Below are 22,128 nucleotides of genomic sequence, written 5' to 3' on the forward strand. Positions count from 1 at the left end.
TTCTTCAAATTTGGGCTGGCTTAAGTTACAATTACTAAAAACTGGCAAATGGAAAGTGTTTCATCTTACATTTTCTGCTACCATACCTTTTATGATGAGTGCTATATTTGCTGCTTTATCCAGCCTGGTTTTCTGTTTCTATTAATAGTAACCTTTCTAACCCTAAATAAAGTTTGAAAAGTACCTTTCCTGAGAGAATACTGAGAGTTCTGGTATTGTTTTGTTTTTTAATCTGTGCTGTTTATATGGGTGAGTTTCTATCAAGTTGTACATTTGGAATGTGCTCACTTTTCTGAATACATGTGCACTTGAAAAGATTACATTAAATTTTTAGTGGGATTTGTTAAAAAGTCTGATCAACTTTTGTGATATCTTTGTAATTTTGTTTTCTTAAATTTTTTAATTTAAGCTTTGATTTATCATACCTTAATAATGCAAGGGGATTTTATTATGATAACCCCATACATGCATACAGCGTACTTTGAAATATCTTTGTAATTTTATAATTTCTTAGGCATCCACATAAAAAAGGGTGCTAAAACAACATCATGTGATAGATGGATCCAAATCACACACATTGCATGTGAAAATATTTGAGTACTCTTATTGCAGCATGAAATACTTCTGTTGAGGTTCATATAAGCCTAGTCTTGAGCCCACATTCAGGTTTTCTGACATCATGTTCTACCAATTTTCTCAGAGTTCCCAATTTTGAAGTGCTGGGCTCAGTCACAAGTGGCAGCTCCTTGTGCTTTGAAGAGTAAGGATATCTGCCAGTGGAACAACATGAAGTATAAATCAGTAAGCCAATATCTTATGTTGTTTTTAGATAGTGCCTTCTCACTTAAAAAAAAAAGTATTCTCTATAGTTCTGCTATATTTAAAGGATTAGCATTTTATATTCTAACATAGAAAACCATTTTAATATTGTTTCCTCATTTGAGTAAAATCATAGAATCATTTAATTTGGGGGCTGGTGATTTAGGGTTAGTCCCATTGTGTACTGGTTCAGAACATAAGTATAGCTTTATGAGTTTTATTTACTTATTTTTGGTGGTACTGGGGTTTGAACTCAGGGCCTCTGCTTGCTAGGCTGACATTTTGTTAGCCCTTTTTGCATTGTTTATTTTTGAGATAGGAGATTTTTTTATAACTGGGTTGGCCTGAACCACAATCCCCTGTGTTGCTGGGATGACAGGCCTACTACACTCAGTCATTAGTTGAGATAGGGTCTTTCAAACTTTTTTGCCTAGGCTGGCCTTGAAACCACAATCCTTCCGATCTCTGCCAACCTGCTTGACCCTGGTTTTTATCAGTAATAATGCTTTATTCTTATTTAGAATTTTTTACTAATTTTTGAGCAACAAGATAAGTTAACTTCATTATCTTACTCAAAACAAGTACAAAAAGGAAAATAAAACCCAAAGTACTATCATTCAACTATAATAAAAGTTTCTAGACAGTTATAGTGCTATTTTATATCTAAGTTTAGGCTGTTTTAGGCCATTTTTGTAGTTTTGATCTCCCCAACTTGTTTTCACTAATTAAATTGAGCACAAATACTTTATTAGCACTGGCTTTGTTTCAGAAGAGTGTACAATTTACGCTCATAAGTTAACAGAATCTTCTTTGTTGTCTTTATAGGTTGTCTCTGTATTATGTATCCCTCTCCTCCCCCTCCCCATCCTTCTCTTCCTCTTTCATGAGCTGCCTTTTAACTGATTCTTGTATTAGTGTTTCTCTTTGTTCCTAATTCTTTTTAAAGTCTGCTTTTTTTGGTTGAAAGAGATGATCTGTGTCATCACTGTTATAGTTTACTTTTACAAGAGTCAAATGAATTTGCAACAAAAATAAAATAAGTATTTAAACCCAAGATACCATAACTGTCAATCAGATAACCATATGGCAGATTTATTTATATGTATTTTTCTGGATATTTAGATAAGAAGTAATTTCCTTGTTGTTGTTCAGAAGTATATCTACTCAGAAAACAACTACTTAGAGTAAAGATTTACTATTTCATTGCTGTTTTGTATTGGAGAACTTTCCTTGAACTGACAGTTGGAAAGAAAGATGAGTGTGCTAACACCTTATACAATGTTGATTGCTTCTAAGTAGACTGCTGTTGCCATATGTACCTGAGATTTTGTTCAAACTCTAAAGTACACCTGGAGAAATGCATTTGACTTTAATACAAATGGAGAATATGCTTAGTGTTTATAACTTAACTGATTTTAAAAATTGTGAACATTGCTACAAAATAGTTACCCTATTAAAACATTTTTGAATTAAGTTCTCTTTAAAACCATGTAACTTGAAGAGGTCCGATGTAAGCACTTTAGATTCTTTTCTTTCAGAAAAATAAGTATTTAGACATTAATTAGGTTGATGTTCTATACTAAAATTTGCTTAAAACACCATTTTTTGAAAGATGATTTTTCAAATAACATTTGTTACAGATTAGGTTGGTAACTTTTTGTTTTGGAGTGTGAAATTATGATTCAGGGATTTTTTTGTTTTTTTGGTAGGACTGGGGTTCAAACTCAGGGCTTTGCGCTTGCAAAGCAGGTACTCTACCACTTGAGCCACACCTCTAGTCTATTTTCTTCTGGTAATTTTGCAAGTGGGGTCTTGAGAATTATTTGACTGAGCAGCCCTATATCCTCGATCTTTCCATTCTCAGCCTCCCAAGTAGCTAAGATTTCAGGCCTAAGCCACCAGTGCCTAGCTTTCGCAGGGCTTCTCATTGAACCCCTTTATCTTCAGTGCTAAAGAGAAAATAGAAACCAGTTGACATAGGCACACTTTTCCATTGCTAGTCATAGTAAAGGATACATTGAGTTGTGCAATTTGTGAATAGCAAATGTGAAAAAAATTATTTGGGGAAAGAAACCACAAATACAGAATAAGTAGATATCTTAGTTTTATTATTATTTTAATGTCTTCCTCTAGGACTGAACTTAGAATTCTGTATTCTAATGTGAAACTTTGTAAAATTAAGTAAATGTGTTGATTACAGATGTGACATTTAGGTATACTTTTAAAAAAGATATACTCAAAACTAAGAAAAAGGGGCCAGGGATATAGCTCATTGCTAGAGTGCTTGTGTGGCATGCTCAAAGCCCTAGGTTTGATCCACAGCAAAAAAAAAAAAAAAAAAAAAACAGTGGAAAAAAATTAAAAAAAAAATAAAGTAAGGAAAGTTATAATGTGAATTATGAATTACTGTGGAAATTAAGTCTGATTTTATAACATTAAATGAAATGTTGGGTCTGAAAATCAAACAGTAATGTTATATGTAATGTAGCATTGGCTGAAAAAACTTTAAGAGAAAAAAAGAAAGATTAAATTAAAAATCATAGAAGCTGGGCACCAGTGGCTCACACCTATAATCCTAGCTACTCAGGAGGCAGAGATGAGGAAGATCATGGTTTGAAACCAGCCAGGGGCAAGTACTTTGCCAGCCCCTATCTCAATAAAACCCATCACAAAAAAATAGCTGGTGGAGTGGCTCAAGTGGTAGGGTGCCTGCCTAGCAAGCATGAGGCCCTGAGTTCAAACCCCAGTACCACCAAAAAAAGAAAAAAAAGAGAAAGAAAATCAAAGAAATAGTAGTCTTACTATGAGATGTACATTTAATGTGTCTAATTTTCTTTTCACAGATACTCAGGAATGTGACTCTACAAGTTCCAGTAGGCCTGACTATACATACCTCTTTAGTATGTTCTGTGACTCTGCTCATTACCGTCCTCTGTTCTACTTTGATCCTTGTAGCTGTTTTCAAATATGGCCACTTTTCCCTATAGGTTTTATGCAGTTAAATGTTTTGTATAAACCTAACTTATAGAAATGTATTCATTTGTGAATAGAAGTGTTCTTTCAGAATTAACTCATGACTTTGGTCTTTTGTCTTCATTTATGGTTAAGATTATGTTTGCCAGAGGAAATTTTAGATCACTCTCAGTTAATTCCCAAACTTAGTACTATTGTATAAACCTTTGATAGTCTTCAAGTATCAAGTGCCAATAGAGGAGGCTTAATTCTGTTAAATTAATATTCATTTTATGAGAAATGACTGCCATCATTTGGGATACAAAAACGGGCTCTTTATATATTGGTAGCAAATCATTCTCATTTTGGAATAGAAACCTTTCCATTTAAGCCAAAAATTGAGAAAAATCCTTGTGAATAGGTAAATGGGCTGTGGCTGCAAGTCAAAGGTCAAGTGGCAGGTCACTAGCAAGTGTGAGACCCTGGGTTCAATCCTCAGCACCACAGATAATAATAATAATAATAATTTAATTTGGATGTAAATCAGGTTTAATTTAACCCCTAATTACACGAGAATACTAAGGCTACTTTCACAGAATTACAAAGACAATAATTGAAGGACAGTTAAGAAATTGTTAATTTCAAAATTACTTATTCCATAAGTCACCCTTATTTTCCTTTTACCTATTAAAATATTTCCTTTGAACATACAAATTGTAAAGGGCTCGATGAAACTGAGGACTAAAATTTAGTACCAATTTAGTTACTGAGTTTGTCAGGAAGACAACACTGGTTTTTTTTAGTTAATTTTTTGGGGTTTTTTGGCTATACAGGGGATTGAACTCAGGGTTTGGGGCTTGTTTGCTGGGCAGGTGCTCTACTATTTGAACCACTCCACCAGTCCTTTCTGCATTGCATTGATTACTTTTTGTGTGATTCTTTTCTTTTTTTTTTGGTGGTACTGGGGATTGAACTCAGAGCCTCCTGCTTGCTAGGCAGGTGCTCTACCACTTAAGCAATTCTGTCAGCCCTTGCATTGGTTATTTTTGAGATAGGGTCTTTCTTTATGCCCCTCCTGAGCTGGCCTGCCACTGGCAGATTATCATTTTAAACCATGTGTTTTATAAAGTTACCCATTTACAAAAATATTGAATTTTCAAGTGATCGTTTTTCAACAAAGTCTTGATGCACTATTATACTTGGAGGAAAAAGAAAAAGTGCCACCATATTGGTTAATTAAAAAATGAAACTCTTAAGCTGAGCACCGGTGGCTCATGCCTATAATCCTAACTACTTGAAATGGTCAGGTTGTGAGAACGGTGGGTTTGAGGCCAGCTGGCACAAATAGTTCCCAAGTCCCTATCTCAGTCAGTAGCTGGGTTCTGTCGCACATGCCTGTCTTCCCGGCTACTGTGGGAAGCATAAATAGGAAGAACAAGTCCCAGGCCAGCCAAGGAAAAAAGCAAGACCCCCATCCCAAAAATAATCAGAGTAAAATGATTAGAGATGTGGTTCCAAGTTATAGAGGGCCTGTCTAGCAAGTGTGAAGCCCTGAGTTCAAACCCCAGTATTGCGAAAAAAAGAAACTTAGAACAAGCATGTTCCAAAACAGAAGCCAAACTGGAAGGTAATAAATGTTAATACATGCTATCACTGCTTATTTTCCCTAATTTTGGTGTTTTTATACGAATAAATCTTTCATAATTTGACATGTGTGACTTGAGTAGTGTAAAAATTCTTTCTGAAGGTACGTTTGGGACTTAAATATTAGAAAAGGCAACTCAGTGCCATAAAGCCAGAAGTATTAGAGATCTTTAAAATTATTAAAATTTCAACCCGGTCTAGTTTCATACCTGTTTTGGGTTTTTTTCTTTTCTGTTTTGGTGGAACTGGGGTTTGAACTCGGTTTCATGCTTGCAAAACAGGTATAGGTGCTCTATCACTTGAGCCACACACTTCTAGTCCATTTGCTCTGGTTATTTTGGAAATAGGCTCTTGTGAACTGTTTGCCCAGGCCGGCCGGCCTCACACTGCATTCCTCCCAATCTCAACCTCCCAAGTAGCTAAGATTACAGATGTGAGCCACTGGTGCCCGACATGTGTTTTGTGTTTTTGTACATGATAGAATTCCATGTTTTTCAAACATGTCTTTCACTATTGGATTAATAATACGGCATTGAAATGGAATTATATGTCAGTTAAAATTCAATAACATTGACAGACAGTGGTTTGAAATATGGTCAGACAGGTGGTGGACATGGTACTGTTGAACTTCTGAAGAGTGTGTGTGAATATGCATCACAAATATATATATGTATATCTCACAAATATATATTTTTTATTTGGATATCAGAACAAAATTCCATCAGTATATAAACTTATTTCCAAGTTAATATTTAAGATTGTGACTTAGAACATTTACTCATTTATATAGGATTCAGAAGTATAATAAAAATGTGAATGAAAAAACTTTGATAGGAGTCTTCCTGCCTGATTAGTGCTGAGAGGTGACATTAATTTTGATACAACAGAATATTTCTGGTTTTGACCTCTTTATATTCCTTGGATACTTAATGGATAAGCACTTTATATTTTAAATCAGTTTTGTAATTCTGTGTATGATCTTTTTGTTTAAGGCCAAGAGAATGGATACTGTTGTCTTGCTCATTATGTTCCAGTAATTGTTCTACATTTATAGTTTATTTTTCTTAAACTATTATGTTAGGTTCTTTTGGATACAAATAACAGAAACAAATAACTAAGGGTGATGGTAAGGCAACAGGGGTGTATGTGTGTGTGTCTATCTGTCTCAGTCAGTCTCCCAAGAACTTATATTTTTTAGCTAGATCTTTTTAAGAATGGTATATGGCTTAGGAACTGGACAGTTCTATTGCAGCTGTAATGATTTCAGAATATAATTAATTTAGGGATTATTCTAGCCAGATAGTCTATTCATTTGTACCTGCTCACCTACATTTTGGTAATTGGTGCTAGATAATAATGTGGAAATTATTAAGGTAAAGGGACCGTTTGTATCCCTCAAACTTAAAAAAGTATGTTACTAGCAGGTGGCTGAATATAGTAGGATTTGGTAGACTAGGAGAGAATGAAACAGTGTGGACTGGGTGTGCTCTTCAGTATGGTCCTAGTCAGTGGCAGGTTCTAGTAATTTCTTGCATCTTCCACATTCCTTCTGAGATCACTTTCCTCCTCAATTATATCTTTTAAGGAGTTCCTATATAGTAACATCTCTGTTTTTGTTTGATGATATCTTTATCTCACCCTCATTCATCTGATTGATAATTGTTATTTTCTCTTGGTACTTTGAATATTTTATTCCATTAAAGACCATCACCCATTGTTGCTTTGGAGAAATCTGCTATGAATTTAATAATTGTTTCTTTGTAGAGAATGTCTTTTCTTTCTGTTTACTGTATTTCTGGTATTCAGTTTCACTTTGATGTGTTTGGGAAGATTTCTTTTACTTACCCTGCTTAGAATTCAGTTTGCTTCCTGAATCTAAAGATTCTTTAATCAGTTCTAGAAGATTCTCACCATGACCAGTCATTATCTCATCATATACTGCTTCTTTTGTTTTCTCTCCTGGAATTCTCATTAGGGGATGCTAGACTTTTGACAGTCTTTCCCTGTGTCTTGTAAACTTTTTTCCTTGTAAACTGAGCTGCTATTCTCAGTAATTTCCTTAGATCTCTCTCACAGTTTGCTAATTCTGTCTTCAACTGTGTATAGTCTGCTGTTTAGCCCAAACATTGGCTTTGGTTTCAATTATTTTTTTATTTCTGGAAGTTCTACTTGGTTTCTTTGCAGATTTGCTTGGTCGTTAAAAAAAATAGTATCTTGTTTCTTGCTCATGTTTCCTGGTTTCTTATTTTCTTTAATCATTTAAATAAACGTATTTTACATTCTGTAACTAGTAATTCCAATATCTAAATTCCTTATCGACCTCGCTATTCCCTTTGCTGTTTCTTTTGACCCTCTTATGGTGGCTTATTTCCTCAGGTGTATTGTAAGCATTTTGGGGATGCTCATGTTCAGCTTTGGAAGTTCTCTTATCTGTAGAATCCTTTGAGACCAGGATTGAACGGGCACCTGTGTAGCGAGGGTTTACACGTTTCTTCCCAGTCCTCAAGCACTATCAGCCACTTTCTTGGCTTGAGATTTCCCGGATGGTACAGGTACTTAAAATTGAAACTTTAAAACACATGTGAGGGAAAGTTTATGGTTACAAATTCTAAAGAGAAAATTTTCTTTTTCCTCTATGCCAAGTCTAGGATAAAAGAAATGTTTTGCATGTTTTCAGTCTGTTCTTGGAGGGTCCTAGAAAAGAGGTGGGATTTAATGTAGCAGCAAAATATAGAAACTGGGGGTAAGAAAACAAAATGGAGAATGGGTGAATTCCCAGAAACAAAGGTCCTGGAGTAGATTTGTGTCAGCCACCCTCTGTCAACGTCTTCAAGTAGATAGAACCTGACTGGAGACGATGCACAACGGAGTTAGTTGGGAGACTAGTTGTCTCCCCAAAGAGAGCCACATACTGAACTACAAGTACCGGCGGCCCCCGCGCCGCGCCCCGCCCCTGGCGGGAGGGGAGGGACTGCGCTCTAGATCTGGCCCCTCCTCCGCCCCCCGCCGGCGCCTCCTCCAGGGTTGTGGCCACGCGCAGCGGCGGCGGTTGTTCCGCTTCCCCTCCGGCCCGGGCCGTCGCCATTGCCGAAGGCTCCTGCCCTCCCTTCCCCGGCTCGCGGGGCTTCGCAGCCGCCCGGCCTAGCGGTAGCCGCGGCTGCGCTGCGGCTCGGCTCCTCTTCCCGCCCTGCCTGCCCTCCCTCCCTCTCTCCCTTTCGAGTCGCGCGCTCGCCCGGGGCGGCTCCGCAGCCGGCGGAGCTCGGACAGAGGCATCTCGCCGGGGCGGGGATCTCGCCTGCCTTGCCTGCCTCGCCTGTGGTAAGTGTGCGGACAGGCCCGAGACGCGGGCCGTCGCCCTCCTCCTCCCCGCCCCGCGGCCTGGCGGCGGAGCGGCCCGGGACCCGGAGGCTGCCACCTGCGAGCGGAGCCACTTCGCGGGGCGGCGGCTCATTGTCTGCTCCCCGGGGCCGCTTTCTTCTCGGGCCGGTTGCGCTGCCGAGCCTCGCTCTTCCTGGACCCAGCCCTGCTCGGCCCGGCCGGCCCGCGGGCTCGGGTCGGTAAGCTCTGCCCCTGCTGTGTGAGGGAAGCCGTACTTTTCCGGGTCCTGCAGGCCTCCGCTGGAGAACGGAACTTGGGATGTTCTCGTGGTGGCGGTTTGATCGTAAGCCAGGAGGGGAGTAGTCGCCTCTTCGGGTGACTTAGGTGAAGTTGAGTGTGGCTTTTCACCATGTTTGGCTCTCTTTGAAACACGCGCGCACGCACGGGACGTTCCCACGGACTCCTCCGTGGACTCACCCTCTCGACTCTCCAGAGATAAAGCCGTCCGAGAACCGAACGTGTAAAGAAATTGCCGTCGACAGTTGCTGTGAGGTTGTTCCCGTCCCGCAATCTCACTTTTAATGGGAATAGTCTCGGGGCAGGGTGAGTGTGATTCGTTTCCCCTTTGATAAATAGCCATTTCCCATTGATACCGCCTCGGCTCTTCCTTACGAGTGAGCTGCAGTTTGTTTTCAACCTTGTGAAAAGTCAATCAGAACGGTTAGGCCTAAAATTAGACTGCGACGAGCTGTATTTTGGATCAAGGTTGTGCACGTCACTTTTTTTCCCCTGCTGTGTCTGACTCTTCCGCTGTTATAAGTAGGCAGGATATTAAAATAAATGTACAAGAATTTGCTCTGGGGGTTTTGTTTTTGTAGCGTTGTCCAAAAGAATAACATTAAATAAAGTTAGATTGGGATAAAGGTAGTGAACAGTAATTTTTAAAACAGGTTAAAACTTGCCAACTTGGCCAGAAGCTCTGTGGCATTTATAAAACATTCATGCTTCCTCTGTACCTACCTACCTACCTCTCTCCTCCATGATGTTAGAGACATTGATTTAAAGCAATTGTTTTACACTTTGGTCCTCTGGTTTTGAATCTTTCTAGCTGTTAATTAGCCAGCAACACTGATTTACATTTACATATGGAAACTGAACTTCATATTATTGATATGTGTTATCTGTAGATCTCTTAACTTTTTCAAGTTTGGGTAAAAGGAGTTGGCACAAATTCAGCATCAACTTTCCGAGTAGGTGGGATTACAGGTGTGGGTCATTGTGCCCTATAAGCAGATAGATTTTTATTAAAGAAGAATTCCTGAGTATTTCCCTCCCCTTCAGGCCTTGATTCCATGTTTACCATCACTCACAGAGTTATTTTTCTTGATTTTGTGACATTTAATATTAATACTGTAAATACTAATACCAGTCATTTTGTAGTTGGTGTATATCTACTAAACAAATGAATTAGGGGTTCCTGTGATTCTCTGATCTTTATGATTGGCAGGTTTCCAAGTAGACGTGGTTAACAGTAGTTTGTATTTCTTTTCAATTATACGTTTTAAAAGAGGGAACTCAGAGCTTGTTTTGGTAGCTAAGGATAAACTTTTAATTATACTTTTTTTAAAACTTGAGAACTTGTAGCCAAGGATAAAAATAAGTAGGTACTGTTAAATCCTTTCTATCGGTATTGGTTATTACAATAATAGTGCTCAGGTTGTAGGTTTCTTTTGCCTTCAGAATTTTCTGGTTTTGATTAAAACTGGACGAAGTCTTCTGGTCTTTGATCAGTTTATCCCCAAAGCTCCTACAGCTAGAGGGTTAACTAATTCCAGCCTAATCAAAGGGCACTTGTTAAAGTTACCTGGAAAGTGTGCTTTTGAGTTCTTGTATCTTTTCTCATTTGCAGAGGAGTGAGGGTAAAAACAGCCCTCATTCCCCTCAGGAAATATGAGTTGTTTTTTTCTCAGATCAGAATTGAATTTCACTATCTCTCTTTTCTTAGATCACCAACTGGTCTAGTAGTCAGTGTGAACATTCATTTGGGGTTTTAGAGTTCTAGCCTATTATCTGTGTAGTATATTGTACTTACTCCAAGTATGGGGAATGTTCAAGAACTGGAGACCTGGTTTGAATCCTGGCTCTTCTTCTTTACTCTGGGCAATATACTTTTTTTTTTTTTTTCCCAAGACTCTCAAGTGGGGATAATAATAATAACATTATCAATTCCATAGGGCTATTTGGATCAAATGAGATACTACAAATAAAGTACCTAGCAAGTGCATTGCTTAAGTACTTAACAAACATGAGTTAGTAATCCAATCTTAAATGTTGTAGAATGTGTTGTTGTACAGCAAATATTATAATAAACTTATATTTAAAACTACTCTCTGGCTGAGTGTGGTGGTGTTGTGTGCCTGTAATCTCAGCACTACCGCTGGGGCTTGGAGAATCAAGAGTTTGAGATCAGCTTGGGGATATATATTCTGCAGTATTCCTTTAATCTTTTATTAGTGGCTTCATTTTTCTTTCTCTCTTTTTTTTTTTTTTAGGTGGTAATACCAGGGCCTGAACTCAGGGCCTACACCTTGAGCCACTACCCCGAGCCCTTTTTGTGTTAGGTATTTTCAGGATAGGGTCTGGAGAACTATTTGTCTGGGCTGGATTCAAATTGCAGTCCTCCTGATCGCTGCCTCCTGAATAGCTAAGGTTACAGGCATGAGCCACTGGCGCCTGGTGCTTCATTTTTCTTGATTTACTGAATGTTTATCCTCCTGGTTTTTAATAACCAGCTTTGAGATGTAATTATCCTATTGGCTGATTTCTGAATATCTGAGTTACGCATGCTTTTCTTTTGTTTCATTTTTTTTTTCTAACTTAATGAATTCCCAGTTCCATTTATTTATTTATTTATTTATGGTATGGGGATTTGAACTGGGGGTCCTTGGTGCTTGCTAGGCAGTCATTCTGCATCTTGAACCAAGTCTCCAGTCCTCAATTTTTTTAAATAATAAAAGCATTTAATGCTCTTAATTTGCCTCTAAGTACAGCTTTGGTTGTACTCTCTAATTTACATGAGTGATGTTCTTTTTACTGTGGTTGGTAGTTCTGATTTTTATTTTGTCCTTGATTTGAGAGGTATTTAAGACAGTTTTATTCACTCCTATATTTTCTTTCACTTTTTTGTCAGTGACTAGATTTTTCAAATTTATCTAGGGTTTCTTTGTAACTTAAGACATAAACCATTTTTATAAATGTCTGTGAAAATACTTCTTTTTGCAATGTACAGTTTTCTATAACCCTGTTAGTGAAACTTAATTAGTCAGATTATTTTATTTGAATTACTGCTTCTTACAGTTCCTGTTAATTATGGGACTCAGTCCTTACTAATTTTATTTTTCATTTATTTATTTTTTAGTACTGGGGTTTGAACTCAGGGCCTACACGTTGAGCCACTCCACCAGCTTGTTTTGTGATGGGGTTTTTTTTTTGTTTGTTTGTTTGTTTGTTTTTTAGATAAGGTCTGGCAAACTATTTCCTGGATCTGACTTTGAACCTCGATCCTCCAGATTTCTGTCTTCTGAGTAGCTAGGATTACAGGTATGAGCCACCAGTGCCCTCCTGGCTGACTTCAAACTCTTGAGTGGTCCTCTAGCCTCATGGCTCTGAGTGCTGACATTACCATCATGCCCCACCCTGGTAGCATTGTTTTTGAGATACTTGTTCTCACTTTGGGACCTTTTCATTTTTTTTCTTCTACCTGAATATTATCTTGCCCTTATAAGTAATGAGGCATTTATATGTAACTGAAGCCATATTTTAAAGAGGTCTTCTCTGATCATTCATCTAAAATAGCCTCCACCAGCCACCAACTGGGCGTGATGGTACAAACCTGGAAGACTGAGGTAGGAGGATAGAGAGTTCTTAGCAGCCTCCGGGTCTTGTGCTTGCTAGCTACACCTCCAGGCCCCCCTCCCCCCACTTAGTAGCACTTCCATATGAAGTTATTTTTTTCTTGTTTCTGCTTTCTTCTTTGGTACTGTTCTAGTCCACAGATCTTTAAACAAGTAAATATGCAATAAATACGTGTTTATTAAATAAATGTCAGTTTCTTGTATTTCTCATGATTTTAAATTTTATTTTAATTAACAGATTTTGTACAGCAGAATTAAGTTACTGCAAAATTGAATAGAACAGCGTTCCCATATACCTCCTACTCCTCCATAATCCAAGTTCCCACCATCAACATCTTGTACTAGTGTGGTTCTTTCGTGTAACTGATGAACCAACATTGACACATTGTCATCACCCAAAGTCTTTAGTTTCCATTAGGGTTTGCTCTTTGTGTTATATATTCTATGGCTTTTGGCAAATGTATAATGATACATGTTTACCATTATAGCAGCATATCCAGCAATTTCCCTGCCTTAAAATTTTCTGTGCTTTGCCTCTTTACTTCATCCTTCCTTCCCCCCAACCCTGACAACCACTGATCATTTTAGTGTCTCCATTTTTTTTTAACCTTTTCCTTTTACAGAATGTCATCTAGTTGAAATCATATAGTATATAGTTTTTTCAGTTTAGCTTCTTTCACTTTGCAGTATGCATTTAAGATTATTCCATATCTTTTCATGGTTTGCTAGTTCTCTTCTTTTTAGAACTAGATAATATTCTATTGTGTGGATGTGCTACCATTCACTTACCAAAGAATACCTTGGTTGCTTTCAAGTCTGTTAATTATGAATAATGCTGTTATAAACATCATGTGTACAGGGCTTGTTTTCTCATTTTTTTCATTGTAGTATAAAATACACAATCAGAAACTTTGCCATCTTAACCATCCCCCTGCACCCCCCCCTCCTCGGGTTTGAACTCAGGGCTTTGCACTTGTTAGGCAGGCATTCTACTGCTTGAGCTATGCCTCCAAACATTTTTGCTTTATTTTTGCAATAGAGTCTCCCTTTATGCTGGGGCTGGCCTTACCATGATCCTTCTATTTGTATTTCCCTAGCTGCGAGTATCACCTGGCCAGCTTTTTCTGTTGAGACAGGGCCTTTAGTACTTTTTTGTTTTGTTTTCATGGTGAACCTGGGGTTTGAACTCAAGGCCTCATGCTTGCTAGGCAGGCACTCTTACCTATGGAGCCATTCCCCCTTCCAACCCTGTTTTTGTGTTGAGGTTTTTCAAGATAGGGTCTCCTGAACTATTTGCCTGGCCTGGCTTTGCACCATGATCCTCCTGGTCTCTGTCTCCTGGGTAGCTAGGATTACAGGCTGGCCTCAAGAACTTTTTGCTCTAGGCTCAGCTGGCCTTCAACCAGGATCCTTCAGATCTGCACCTCTTAAGCAGCTAGAATTATAGGCATGAGCCATCCCCCAGCTATCTTAACTATTTTTAAATATGTAGTGCAGTGGTATTAAATATATTCATAATGTACAAACCATTACCATCTTATAGGATGGTAATTTTCATCTTGTAGGATTGATACTATACCCATTAAGCAATAATTCTCTGTTCTACTTTGTCTCCTTGGTTTTGACTACTCATGTAAGTGAGAATCATACAGTATTTGTCTTTCTGTAATTGGCATATTTCACTTAGCCTCATGTACTCAGTGTTTGCCCACGTTATAGCATGTGTTAGAATATCTTTACCTTTTTTAAAAGGCTGAGTAATATTTCATTGTATGACTATGCCATTTTTTATTTAACCATTTATCCATTAATGGACAATTTGGTTTTGCTTCTACATTTTGGCTAATGAGAATAATACTGCTATGAATATGATCTCTACAAGATCCTGTTTTCCAGAAGTGAAATTGCTAGATTGTATGGTAACTCTATTTTTAAGTTTTTTTGAGGAACCAAACTATAGGTACATGGCTGCACTGTTTTACATTTTCACCAACAGTACTCAAAGGCTCCAGTTTCTCTAAATCGTTGCCACACTTCTTTGGGTTTTTTTTGTTGTTGTTTTTAGTAGTAGCCATCTTGATGGGTGTGCAATAGTATCTCACTGTAAGGTTTTTTTTTTTCCTTCGGTACTGGGCCTTGAACTCAGGTCCTACACCTTGAGCCACTACACCATCCCCTTTTTAGTGATGAGTTTTTTTGAGATAGGGGCTCATAAAGTATTTGCCTGAGCTAGTTTTGAACCATGATCCTCCTGATCTCTGCCTCCTGAGTAGTTAGGATTGCAGGTGTGAGCTACTGTGCCTGGCAATTACCAAATTTTCACTCTTTTTATTTCCCTTTTCACATCCAACATTGGCTTTAGTCTGCTATTGGAGTTTAAAGAATTTTTTTTTAATTTACCCTGCTACTTTTTCTTATTCCTACTTTATTTCATCTTGATTTTTTATCTCCAAACACACCCAATTTGCAGTTTGCCAGACAATGTTTGGAAATCAGTATCTGCTTCTGTGTAAAGGTTAGTCTTTCCTTTTATTACTGCTTTTTGTTGTTGTTGACATCAGTATTGAATTTTTTTTCTTATCCTTCATTGAATAGTAACTATTGTACCTGATGTGCATTTGGAAGAAATGTTTGCAAATTTTCCTTGCTTCTGCAGTTGACTGGGGTTGTAGATGAAACCTCTATTCAATTATTTTGTTAAGATGAAAACACAGCTAGCCTGAGTTCCAGTGATTAACAGACATTCCTCTAATATGGCAGTTCTGAGCCAGAGTACTGGGCTTATTCTTTTTCTTTCTGTCTGTGTTACTCCAAACTGACAGAAGTATGTGAGCATCTCTCATTTCTGTGTGCTGCTGAAAGGGTTCTTCCTGATTCTAGCCATTGTAAGGCTAGACTCAAGGCTAGCTTCACACTTTGCTTGTGTCACTATACCTCCCAGGAGGCAGTGTCAGTCCACGTTTTTTCTGACTTACACAGTTCCACCTAAACCTGACACACACACTCTCTCTCTCTCTCTCTCTCTCTTTGTTTCCTGAACTTGGGTGGTAGTTTAATGTACTTGAAAGATTAGAGACAACAAGGATCTCTGCCACAAAAACTGCCTCTGCATAGCAAGAGATGACTGACCAGTTTCTTTGACCCAGACTTTGGATCTCTAAAATAAAGGGAAGGCTAGGGGAGAGGAACAGAGTATTTAGTATTTAGATAGTTGATCTTCATTTTATGAGATTATTATTATGAATCTTTTTCAGTTATTACTGAATGACCTTAGTAGCTAGTGGAAACCTTTTAAGGATTGTCTTCGTGGGAATCTGGGAGAGACTATATGGGTGACTTCTGATTTTTTTTTTTTTAGATTTCAAATCTTTCTGGGCATGGTAGTGCACATCTGTAATCCCAGCACTTGGAAGCCAAGGCAGAAGGATCATGAGCTTGAGGCCAGCCTGGACTATGTGCATAGCAGGAGTCATGTCTGGGGAAAAAGACTTCAAATAATTTAATTCCAAATTATCAGTCCTAGGTAACAGTTTTTAAAGGGTTGTAAAGAGCCATTATTTATTAGATACTGGCTATCAAAGGAATGCAAATTGCGACAAAATACATTTTTCTTATCAAAGGTAAAATATCTTTTAGTGAAAAATGAAGGTAAAGGCTGATTTTATAGCCAGTATAGTTGTACTTTTCATATATTTATTGCCATTTGGAGTTTGTGGCCAAACTTAAGGAAGGCTGCACTACATAGTGCTTAATGTATTTCATCTTACTATTTTTTTAGTAATCTCTGTCATTGCTTACCTGTTCTCTCTTTCTTCCCTGCCTTTTGGATTTGAAACATTTTTTTGAGCCTCACCACTTCACTTCCTTCATTCTTGGTCATGTTTTATTTTCCTAGTGTGGTGACTGGGTGGAGATCAGGGGGAAGAAGAAAAGGATCATATTTGAATTTAAAAATCTCTTTACACTACTGTTTCCTCTGTGAACAGAGACCTTCCTCTCTCTGCCTGGCAGATTCCTTCCTATCCTTCAAAAGCGAGTCCTCATTTCTTTGCATATAAATAGGTGTCCCCTTTTCCACTGCATTTCATTGGTCCCTATCAGTCCTTACCTCATTGCAGAGTGTCATATGTTTCTATATTCCTACTTTGAGCTCAAAACCAAAACTAAATCTTTGATCTCTAGAGCCTGACAGATTTTAGGCACTAAATATTTGAAATAATGAATTAGGAGGTAGTTAATAAAAAATAAGATTTCTTACTACTTTCCGAAGTATGCCGTTATCTTGCTTATTTAACTATGTGAAAATACCAAGACCAGGTATCTCTGGAAAGTGGAATAATGAATACTGTGTTTTTGCCTTGGATTTTATACTGGCTTGAAATTTTTGTAATGATCATGTACTATTTTTACTTTAAGGAAAAAAAATATACTAAAACCAAACCCTTCAAAGGTCCAGGTGTTCTCTGTTGTCCAGTATCTGGGACATTCTGGGTTCCTCAACTATCTGTCAAAATATGCCTTCTTTTTTTTTTTTTTTTTCATTTTTCTTTTATTATTCATATGTGCATACAAGGCTTGGTTTATTTCTCCCCCCTGCCCCCACCCCCTCCCTTACCACCCACTCCACCCCCTCCCGCTCCCCCACTCAATACCCAGCAGAAACTATTTTGCCCTTATCTCTAATTTTGTTGTAGAGAGAGTATAAGCAATAATAGGAAGGAACAAGGGGTTTTGCTGGTTGAGATAAGGATAGCTATACAGGGCATTGACTCACATTGATTTCCTGTGCGTGGGTGTTACCTTCTAGGTTAATTCTTTTTAATCTAACCTTTTCTCTAGTTCCTGGTCCCCTTTTCCTATTGGCCTCAGTTGCTTTAAGGTATCTGCTTTAGTTTCTCTGCATTAAGGGCAACAAATGCTAGCTAGTTTTTTAGGTGTCTTACCTATCCTCACCCCTCCCTTGTGTGCTAAAGCTTTTATCATGTGCTCATAGTCCAATCCCCTTGTTGTGTTTGCCCTTGATCTAATGTCCACATATGAGGGAGAACATACGATTTTTGGTCTTTTGAGCCAGGCTAACCTCACTCAGAATGATGTTCTCCAATTCCATCCATTTACCAGCGAATGATAACATTTCGTTCTTCTTCATGGCTGCATAGAATTCCATTGTGTATAGATACCACATTTTCTTAATCCATTCGTCAGTGGTGGGGCATCTTGGCTGTTTCCATAACTTGGCTATTGTGAATAGTGCCGCAATAAACATGGATGTGCAGGTGCCTCTGGAGTAACAGTCTTTTGGGTATATCCCCAAGAGTGGTATTGCTGGATCAAATGGTAGATCGATGTCCAGCTTTTTAAGTAGCCTCCAAATTTTTTTCCAGAGTGGTTGTACTAGTCTACATTCCCACCAACAGTGTAAGAGGGTTCCTTTTTCCCCGCATCCTCGCCAACACCTGTTGTTGGTGGTGTTGCTGATGATGGCTATTCTAACAGGGGTGAGGTGGAATCTTAGCGTGGTTTTAATTTGCATTTCCTTTATTGCTAGAGATGGTGAGCATTTTTTCATGTGTTTTCTGGCCATTTGAATTTCTTCTTTTGAGAAAGTTCTGTTTAGTTCACATGCCCATTTCTTTATTGGTTCATTAGTTTTGGGAGAATTTAGTTTTTTAAGTTCCCTGTATATTCTGGTTATCAGTCCTTTGTCTGATGTATAATTGGCAAATATTTTCTCCCACTCTGTGGGTGTTCTCTTCAGTTTAGAGACCATTTCTTTTGATGAACAGAAGCTTTTTAGTTTTATGAGGTCCCATTTATCTATGCTATCTCTTAGTTGCTGTGCTGCTGGGGTTTCATTGAGAAAGTTCTTACCTATACCTACTAACTCCAGAGTATTTCCTACTCTTTCTTGTATCAACTTAAGAGTTTGGGGTCTGATATTCAGATCCTTGATCCATTTTGAGTTAATCTTGGTATAGGGTGATATACATGGATCTAGTTTCAGTTTTTTGCAGACTGCTAACCAGTTTTCCCAGCAGTTTTTGTTGAAGAGGCTGCTATTTCTCCATCGTATATTTTTAGCTCCTTTGTCAAAGATAAGTTGCTTATAGTTGTGTGGCTTCATATCTGGATCCTCTATTCTGTTCCACTGGTCTTCATGTCTGTTTTTGTGCCAGTACCATGCTGTTTTTATTATTATTGGTTTGTAATATAGTTTGAAGTCAGGTATTGTGATACCTCCTGCATTGTTCTTTTGACTGAGTATTGCCTTGGCTATTCGTGGCCTCTTGTGTTTCCATATAAATTTAACAGTAGATTTTTCAATCTCTTTGATGAATGTCATTGGAATTTTGATGGGAATTGCATTAAACATGTAGATTACTTTTGGGAGTATCGACATTTTTACTATGTTGATTCTACCAATCCATGAGCATGGGAGATCTCTCCACTTTCTATAGTCTTCCTCAATCTCTTTCTTCAGAAGTGTATAGTTTTCCTTGTAGAGGTCTTTCACATCTTTTGTTAGGTTTACACCTAGGTATTTTATTTTTTTTGAGGCTATTGTAAATGGAATTGTTTTCATACATTCTTTTTCCGTTTGCTCATTGTTAGTGTATAGAAATGCTAATGATTTTTCTATGTTGATTTTATATCCTGCTACCTTGCTATAGCTATTGATGATGTCTAGAAGCTTCTGAGTAGAGTTTTTTGGGTCTTTAAGGTATAGGATCATGTCGTCTGCAAATAGGGATATTTTGACAGTTTCTTTACCTATTTGTATTCCTTTTATTCCTTCTTCTTGCCTAATTGCTCTGGCTAGGAATTCCAGTACTATGTTGAATAGGAGTGGAGATAGTGGGCATCCTTGTCTGGTTCCTGATTTTAGAGGGAATGGTTTTAATTTTTCTCCGTTAAGTATAATGCTGGCTGTAGGTTTGTCATATATAGCTTTTATAATGTTGAGGAACTTTCCTTCTATTCCTAGTTTTCTTAGAGCTTTTATCATGAAATGATGTTGGATCTTATCAAAGGCTTTTTCTGCATCTATTGAGATGATCAAGTGGTTTTTGTCTTTGCTTCTGTTAATGTGGTTTATTACGTTTATTGATTTTCGTATGTTGAACCACCCCTGCATCCCTGGGATGAAGCCTACCTGGTCGTGGTGAATAATCTTTTTGATGTGTTGCTGAATTCGATTTGCCATTATTTTGTTGAGGATTTTTGCATCAATGTTCATTAAGGAGATTGGCCTATAGTTCTCCTTTTTGGAGGTGTCTTTGCCTGGTTTTGGGATAAGTGTAATAGTGGCTTCATAAAATGTGTTTGGCAGTTTTCCTTCCCTTTCTATTTCATGGAACAGTTTAAGGAGGGTTGGTATCAGTTCTTCTTTAAAGGTCTGATAGAATTCAGCAGAGAATCCATCAGGTCCTGGACTTTTCTTTTTGGGGAGACTCTTGATTGCTGCTTCAATTTCATTTTGTGTTATAGGTCTATTCAGGTGATTAATTTCCTCTTGGTTCAGTTTTGGATGATCATATGTATCTAGAAATCTGTCCATTTCTTTTAGATTTTCAAATTTATTTGAATATAGGTTCTCAAAGTAGTCTCTGATGATTTCCTGGACTTCCATGGTGTTTGTTGTTATCTCCCCTTTTGCATTCCTGATTCTACTAATTTGGGTTTTTTCTCTCCTCATTTTAGTCAGGTTTGCCAGGGGTCTATCGATCTTGTTTATTTTTTCAAAGAACCAACTTTTTGTTTCATTAATTCTTTGTATGGTTTTTTTGGTTTCTATTTCGTTGATTTCAGCTCTTATTTTTATTATTTCTCTCCTTCTATTTGTTTTGGGATTTGCTTGTTCTTGTTTTTCTAGGAGTTTGAGATGTATCATTAGGTCATTGATTTGGGATCTTTCAGTCTTTTTAATATATGCACTCATGGCTATAAACTTTCCTCTCAAGACTGCCTTAGCTGTGTCCCATAGGTTCTGGTAGGTTGTGTTTTCATTTTCATTGACTTCTAGGAACTTTTTAATTTCCTCTTTTATTGCATCGATGATCCATTCTTCATTAAGTAATGAGTTATTTAGTTTCCAGCTGTTTGCATGTTTTTTGTCTTTACTTTTGTTGTTGAGTTCTACTTTTACTGCATTGTGGTCAGATAGTATGCATGGTATTATTTCTATTTTCTTATATTTGCTGAGGCTTGCTTTGTGCCCTAGGATATGATCTATTTTGGAGAAGGTTCCATGGGCTGCTGAGAAGAATGTATATTGTGTAGAGGTTGGATGAAATGTTCTGTAGACATCTACTAGGTCCACTTGATCTATTGCATATTTTAGATCTTGGATTTCTTTATTGAGTTTTTGTTTGGATGACCTATCTATTGATGATAATGGAGTGTTAAAGTCTCCCACAACCACTGTGTTGGCGTTTATATATGCTTTTAGGTCTTTCAGGGTATGTTTGATGAAATTGGGTGCGTTGACATTGGGTGCGTACAGATTGATGGTTATTATTTCCTTTTGGTCTATTTCCCCTTTTATTAGTATGGAATGTCCTTCTTTATCTCGTTTGATCAATGTAGGTTTGAAGTCTACTTTGTCAGAGATAAGTATTGCTACTCCTGCTTGTTTTCGGGGGCCATTGGCTTGGTAAATCTTCTTCCAGCCTTTCATCCTAAGCATATGCTTATTTCTTTCAGTGAGATGAGTCTCCTGTAAGCAACAAATTGTTGGATCTTCTTTTTTAATCCATTTTGTCAAACGGTGTCTTTTGATGGGTGAATTAAGTCCATTGACATTAAGTGTTAGTACTGATAGGTATGTGGTGATTCCTGCCATTTAGTTGTCTTAGTTGTTTGAAGGTTTGATTGTGTGTACCTAACTTGATGTTACTCTCTACTGTCTTGCTTTTTCTTATCCTGTGGTTTGGTGCTGCCTGCCTTTTCATGGTTAAGTTGGGTGTCACTTTCTGTGTGCAGGATCCCTTGCAGAATCTTTTGTAATGGTGGCTTTGTGGTCACATATTGTTTTAGTTTCTGCTTATCATGGAAGACTTTTATTGCTCCATCTATTTTGAATGATAGCTTTGCTGGGTAGAGTATCCTGGGGTTGAAGTTATTTTCATTCAGTGCCCGGAAGATCTCATCCCATGCTCTTCTTGCTTTTAATGTTTCTGTTGAGAAGTCTGCTGTGATTTTGATGGGTTTACCTTTGTATGTTACTTGTTTTTTCTCTCTTGCAGCCTTCAATATTCTTTCCTTAGTTTCTGAACTTGTTGTTTTAATGATGATATGTCGTGGAGTAGTTCTATTTTGATCTGGTCTGTTTGGTGTCCTGGAGGCCTCTTGCATTTGTATGGGAATATCTTTCTCTAGATTTGGGAAATTTTCCGTTATTATTTTGTTGAATATATTACGCATTCCCTTCGCTTGCACCTCTTCTCCTTCTTCGATGCCCATGATTCTCAAGTTTGGTCTT

At 37.9% G+C, this 22,128-nt stretch overlaps 2 protein-coding genes across 3 annotated transcripts in view; both read left to right on the forward strand.

The window, feature by feature from the left end:
• The window catches only part of Pigx (phosphatidylinositol glycan anchor biosynthesis class X), a 22,623-nt gene extending 17,137 nt beyond the window's left edge, over positions 1-5,486 (forward strand). Inside the window, exons 6-7 of the mRNA XM_074075231.1 lie at positions 701-801; positions 3,663-5,486. Of these exons, the coding sequence (XP_073931332.1) occupies positions 701-801; positions 3,663-3,806 (245 nt within the window). The 3' untranslated portion in view covers positions 3,807-5,486. The remainder of the gene's footprint in view (positions 1-700; positions 802-3,662) is intronic.
• A 3,112-nt stretch (positions 5,487-8,598) lies between these two features.
• Pak2 (p21 (RAC1) activated kinase 2) overlaps positions 8,599-22,128 on the forward strand; it is a 70,086-nt gene continuing 56,556 nt past the window's right edge. Inside the window, exon 1 of one of the 2 annotated variants that reach the window (XM_074073424.1) lies at positions 8,599-8,733. The gene's annotated coding sequence lies outside the window, so the exon portion shown is untranslated. Of the gene's footprint in view, positions 8,734-9,205; positions 9,337-22,128 lie in introns of those variants that run through there. The other variant, XM_074073425.1, reaches the window with a different exon arrangement.

Source organism: Castor canadensis, chromosome 5, assembly GCF_047511655.1.
Source record: "Castor canadensis chromosome 5, mCasCan1.hap1v2, whole genome shotgun sequence".
In the NCBI taxonomy this organism is placed as follows: domain Eukaryota; kingdom Metazoa; phylum Chordata; class Mammalia; order Rodentia; family Castoridae; genus Castor; species Castor canadensis.